Here is a 6,346-nt window from a genome sequence, read left to right as displayed (position 1 = left end):
TTACCCTTTGGGGCAAAAGGCTCCGTTCTTTTCTTTCTTTCTTTTTTTCGCCCCCCACCCCCCACCCCCCCCGAGAGAAAGCGCCAACCAGATCTGGCACCCGCCTGAATTATAAATTTGCCTTCCGCTGGGGGATGCTGAAGGAGGACGCGGGTTGCCAGAAACCGACCGCCGAGTTCCTGAAAACTGAAATTCCGAACGAAGCCCGCCGTTAGCCCCGGAGCCGTCCCTGGGAAGGTGAAAGGCGTCACCCCCGTGACAGCGATGCTGCCCCCGGAGCGGGGAGGGGGGCAAGGCGGCTGCTGGGCTCAGCTGAGGCACAATCCGAATCGGTCGGGCGGCGAGACGGCCAGCGCAGGGGCGGCGGGGGCAACGGTCACCCGCCCCGTCTCGGCAGCCCGGCGGATCGCCCCCCGCCCGCCCTCCCAGCTGGGTGCCGGTGCTGGGATCGGCTCCCCACAGCCCCCCGTTTTCCCTTTCCTCCCCATCCCTCCCTCCCCGCCGCGAATCCTCCCCTCCGTGCCCGAGGACGGTGCCACCTCGGCAAAAGGTCTTTTTTTTTTTTTTTGGGGGGGGGGGAGGGGGAGGACTGGGACCCTCCACTGCGGCCACGGTGGGGGGATGCGGGCGCTCCCCTCACTCCGAGGGGCGCGGGGGCACGGGGCGGGCCGGAGTCCCTCCGGTAACCGGCTGCGGGAAGGGGGGGCCGGGGAGGGGACACACACCCCAGAGTCACAGGTGACTTGTTCCAATTAGTAGCTGTCTAATTAAATTAGTGTCACGCAGCCCAGCCAATGGGCCGGCGGGGGTGGAGGGCGGCGATGAGGCAGCCCGGCCCAAGCCCCTCCCCGGCGGAGCCCGCCGCGCCGGTATAAATGGCCTCGGCGGAGCCCCGCTGCAGCGCCGGGCGGCCGCGGGTCGGGGTGGGCAGCGGAGAGGGCCGGCGCGCCGCCACACCGCCCGCCGAGGATGCAGCTGGGAGAGCCGCTGCTGGCGGTGGCGGGGGCCCTGCCGAGCGCCCCCTTCTACCCGCTCGAGGGCGGCGGGCGCGGCGGCGGAGCGGGACCAGGACCAGCAGCGGAGGCGGGGGGGGCGCTGGCGGCGGGTCCCGCGGGCCGCCCCGGCCGGGTTCGCCGCCGCGCCTCGAGCTGGACAAGACGCCCAAGAAGTTCGGGGCGGCCCCCGCCGTGCTGGGCGAAGCGGAGGCGGGCGAGCCGCCCTTCGCCGCCCCCAAGCCGGACGGCCGTAAGGCCACCCCCTGCGGGGAGGAGGAGCTGCCCCCGGCAGCCGCCGCTCGCTACTCCATGGACAGCCTCAGCTCCGAGCGCTACTACCTGCAGTCCCCCGGGCCGCCGGGGCCGAGCTGGGGGGGCCCTGCGCCCTCTTCCCCTACCCGCCGGCGGCCCAGCACGGCGCCGTCTATCAGCCGCCCGGCGGGCCGCGCTATCCCTACGGCTCCGTGCTGTCGCCGGGCGGCTTCGCGGGCGCCGTCTGCCCGCCCGGCGGCCGGGCCCAGTTCGGCGGCGGTAGCGGGTACCAGTATGGGCAGGCGGCGGCCGGCGGGCCCCTCTACGGGCCTTACCCGGCGGCGTCGGGCTCCTGCGGTGGGCTGGGGGTGCCGACCGCCGGCCCGGGGCTGCGGGCGCAGGTCTTCCTCTGCAACCGGCCCCTCTGGCTCAAGTTCCACCGGCACCAGACGGAAATGATCATCACCAAGCAGGGCCGGTAAGCGGGCGGGGGGTGGGACGAAACGGGGGAAGTGGCGGTGGAGACTCCCGGGGCCGCTACCCTGGGAAAGTGGGGGGCTCCAGCCCGGGGATGCTCTCCCCGGAAAGCGGCTCCCCCAGCCTCCACGCTGTAGGCGGTTGAGAGGTGAGGCGGGGGTCGTCGGGACCCTGTCCCGCCTCACATAACCCGTCCTTTTCCACCCCTTCCCAGGAGGATGTTTCCTTTCCTGAGCTTTAACATCACCGGCCTCAACCCCACAGCCCACTACAACGTCTTCGTGGAGGTGGTGTTAGCGGACCCCAACCACTGGCGTTTCCAGGGGGGCAAATGGGTGACCTGCGGCAAAGCCGACAACAACATGCAAGGTAGGCGCGGGGTCTCCCCGCCGCCTCCCCCAGCGGGGTGGCTTCCCAGAAAGGAAAGCTTCCCGCTCGTTCCCCCCCCCCCCCCCAGTGTCTTCCCCACCCCCGGCATCCCGCTGCGGGCAGGGCAACGCTTTTAAGGGCGTATTGCAACTTATTTCTTTCCCTTTCGTGCGGGAGAGGGGACATGGCGGGGACCAGGGGGGTGCCCCGCCGCTCCCCGCTGCCGGCGGCGGGATGAAGCTCCCTCCCCGGGCACCGCTTTACGCCCTTGTCTTCCCCAGGCAACAAAGTGTACGTTCACCCCGAGTCGCCCAACACCGGGGCTCACTGGATGAGGCAGGAGATTTCTTTCGGGAAACTGAAGCTAACGAACAATAAAGGTGCTAACAACAACAACGCGCAGGTAAATGGGGGAGGGAAGGAAGGCAGGCTGGAGGGGCTCTTGGTGGCTCGGGCAGGGAGCCCTGGGGTGTGGGGGCTTTATGGCATTTAACTAAAGCTGCCACATCCCTGTTCTTGTGACTCATTCCCTTCTTGAACTGGATTGTAGATCTTGTTTCCTGTTCAATTGCCTTAAGGAGAAGCGATGTCAGAAACAGATGTGTGAATTTCTTTGTCTTTAACCAATATACCGATCTCTGGAGTCACTCAAAAAGTAGGAGTGTAGCTCTTGATTTCCTGCATTTACAGATTTTAGCATATTAGAAACCTAGTGAAACAGGGCTACAAGCTGTGAATCATCTGTTAACAAAGTCCATTCCCAAGTCAGAAGATTACAGTTTACAGGAAGAAAATATCGGGCTATAAAATAGATCTTTTAATGTTAGATGCAGTTTGTCTAATGACCTTGTCTCTTCCATGGTTCCTTCTAGATGATAGTTTTGCAATCTCTACACAAGTACCAGCCCCGGCTTCACATTGTGGAAGTGACTGAAGATGGTGTTGAAGATCTGAATGATTCCTCGAAGACTCAAACCTTTATTTTCCCTGAAACGCAGTTCATAGCAGTTACGGCATATCAAAACACTGATGTAAGCATGGATGTATAATGTGACAGTTACAATTAAAATTTTCTTGTAAGTTCAGCATCACATCTTACTCTATTCTGTTTTTACTTTTAGATTACCCAGCTCAAAATTGACCATAATCCTTTTGCAAAAGGCTTCAGAGACAACTATGACTCGTAAGTACACTTCTGTCTTCTCGTGCAGGTGTTTCTGTCCAGGAGGAATGATTCTGGCCTGAAATGTGTGTGGATGAGTTTCTTTAGACACTACTTCATTTATTCATGAGTAAAAATACTTTCCTGCAGCTTTGCTAGCTGATATGCTCCTTTGAAAGATGCTAAATGTCTGTCTATAGAAACATTAAGTGTCTGTGTGACTAGTTGGTAACGTCTTGATGACCTGTCTTACAGCAGGCTTCTAAATTTTGGTAGAAAACCTAGTACTGGCAGAACCTAGCTGGCCTGCAGGCTGGCAGTTGTGTATCTGGTATCTTGACAGCAGGCAGCTTCTTCAGATTGTCAGCCAGGAGACTTGCCTAATGCTCGCTTTCTAGCATCAAATGGCCTTTGAAAAACTGGAGCTGTACATATACATACAAATATGGATTCTGGGAGGAAGGTGCTGCAGCTCATTTAAAACAGGTTGGCTGGTAGAGAGCAAGTGTATACTCATAGCAGCAATACTATAAACTTTACACTGCTTTAGGAAAAACAAACTGAACTCCTAAACTGGATAAAAATTACCATCCATCCAGTTACTCCTAGTTATTCTAGTTAAGAACTATTCCCACTTGTGTGTTTTGTCTACTGTCACGCTGGAATTGAAAAGAAAAATGCTCAGTATTTCTCTTTTATGTTGTAGCATGTACACAGCTTCAGAAAATGACAGATTAACTCCATCTCCCACGGATTCTCCTAGATCCCACCAGATCGTCCCTGGTGCCCGATACAGCGTGCAACCGTTCTTTCAAGAACAGTTTGTCAACAACCTGCCGCCAGCCAGGTTTTACAATGGTGAGAGAACCGTCCCTCAGACAAACGGCTTGCTCTCCCCGCAGCAGAACGAAGAGGTGGCCAGCCCTCCTCAGCGGTGGTTTGTTACGCCTGTACAGCAGCCCAGTGCCAACAAACTGGACATGAACTCCTACGAGACGGAGTATTCTCCTAGCACCTTGCTCCCTTATGGCATTAAATCCCTCCCCCTTCAGACATCCCATGCTCTGGGATACTACCCTGACCCGACACTTCCATCCATGGCAGGCTGGGGGAGCAGGGGCTCTTACCAGAGGAAAATGACAACAGGATTACCTTGGACTGCCAGAACAAGTCCTCCAGGTTTCTCTGAAGACCAGCTTTCCAAGGAGAAGGTGAAAGATGAAATTGGCTCGTCCTGGATAGAGACTCCACCCTCCATAAAGTCTCTAGATTCAAATGATTCTGGGGTCTATACGGGTGCTTGTAAGAGAAGGCGGCTCTCCCCTAGCACTTCCAGCAATGAAAACTCCCCGACTATGAAATGTGAGGACGTTAATGCTGAGGACTATAGCAAAGACACTTCAAAAGGCATGGGCTACTACGCGTTCTATACTAGTTCTTAAACCATCCTTTTATTCTAATTGGCTATTTTTTTTCAGGGTGGCCTTGGTTTTTTTGCATTACAATTGCCAAAAAGACTCTTGCCTTCCACCTTGAATTGTTGTGTGCAATTCTAAAGAAGGTGCCAAAGGTTTTTGACTGTTGCAGGTAACTAATTAGGGAAAGAGCAAACTTTGGTAGAATTCTTCCCCTCTTTTAGAAGGAACCACATGTGGAAGCTGTAAACAGGAGCCTAGATTTTTTTTTTTACAATGTGGCTAATTTATTGGAGACACTAAAGTGTACAGTTAGGCTTGGCTCAGAGGCCTGATCAAATCTATGCACTCCTGAGCAAGGAAATATGGGGGTAGGATCCCAAATTTAATTTTCTTCCCTGCCTGCCCTTCTGACAAAAGGGTGCTGGGTTGCAGGGAGCTGCACAAATGCTATGTTCTGCTTTAGACTGAGCTGGCGGCTTCTGCCCTTGTCTGCGGCACACTTAGCTGAGGAGGGTATTGCTCAGCTAAGGCCTGCTTTGGCAGAAGATGGCCAAAATAAGGCCTGCTTGCCAGGCAAGGATTTTGACTTGAAGGTCTTGATCCTAATGATGGGGTTACAATGACCAAATCTGACTCTTAGTTTAGAACTTGCATTACTAAAAACATGCATCCATCCCAAAAGCCTAACCTTTATTGAGGTGGCCAAAAACAAAGTGTACAGTTGTGTTTTGTCTAGGTACACTGTAGAATATTGTGGATTAATATATAAATAGTTGACCTATAGCTGTTCAGTCAGAAGGACATCAAGTGGTGCTTTGAAGTTGAAAAGGCTTTTTTTTGGTTAATGAAACTTAGCATATGGAGCATTGCAACAACCATTAAGACATTTCTATTTACATGTATGTAAAGTGACTTTTTCAGCTGCCCTGTATGAAACTGGAAGTGATGTAACTACCCACTCTTATTGCCTATAGTTTCAGCCATTTTAAACCAATCAGCCCTACAGCACTGGCACACAGACTTCTCCCAACAAAACTTGGTTGTTTTCTTTTTCTATGTACATAGTAGAAATTTTTAATAAATGTGGTGGTGCCAGGGATAAGAGTGAGGGTGGCTCTCTGCCTTTTCTTTACCTTTATTATATGCCCTGGCTGGGGAGATGGAAGAGGAGGGAGCCCTATCCTTGAGGAGCTGCATCCCTAAGGAGTGGGGACTAAGATGTCTCTATTTCTTGTGAAGTTTCTCCTTGCTGCTTTATTCCTTGTACAGTACTCGTCAGGATGTTGTAATGGGGGTTTAACTATTTTTTTTCTTTTTAGATCATATGTTCTTGTGGTTTGCCCTTGTTCTCCTATGCATACCCACAAGCACTAAGCTTGCTCAAAAATCTGACGGTGCCTCTTTCCCCTTACCCTGTTCCCTCTGCTGTGTGAGGTGCTAGGTCAGCCCTCGACCCCGGTGGGGGACTCAGCGAATTCGGCTTGCCTTCCCCTAGCAGCAGTGGGGCCGGCCCCTCAGTTTCCCGGAACACGGGAAGAAACTCCCCTGCCCGCTTATCTGGAGAAAAAGCCCCTCCTGGCAGAGCAACCGAATCCCGGCTCCCGCGGCAGCAGGACCTTTCCTGAGGATATGCAGGCTGTAATGGGATTAAACTGTTAGCGATGCTCGGCTAC

The 6,346-nt window shown here is 54.5% G+C and overlaps 1 protein-coding gene across 1 annotated transcript; it reads left to right on the top strand.

Annotated features, from left to right (window-relative positions):
* The first annotated feature begins 969 nt into the window (after positions 1 to 969).
* Positions 970 to 5,777, top strand: EOMES (eomesodermin). The gene is given in 8 exon segments (XM_075086123.1): positions 970 to 1,074; positions 1,077 to 1,353; positions 1,356 to 1,725; positions 1,939 to 2,093; positions 2,375 to 2,496; positions 2,966 to 3,124; positions 3,215 to 3,276; positions 3,962 to 5,777. Coding segments are annotated over 8 exon segments (1,986 nt in total). The 3' UTR covers positions 4,698 to 5,777.
* The last annotated feature ends 569 nt before the right edge of the window (positions 5,778 to 6,346 follow it).

Source organism: Phalacrocorax aristotelis, chromosome 2 (assembly GCF_949628215.1).
Source record: "Phalacrocorax aristotelis chromosome 2, bGulAri2.1, whole genome shotgun sequence".
In the NCBI taxonomy this organism is placed as follows: Eukaryota; Metazoa; Chordata; class Aves; order Suliformes; family Phalacrocoracidae; genus Phalacrocorax; species Phalacrocorax aristotelis.
Note: the sequence above shows the minus strand (reverse complement) of the source record. Positions and strands in the feature narration are given on the sequence as shown.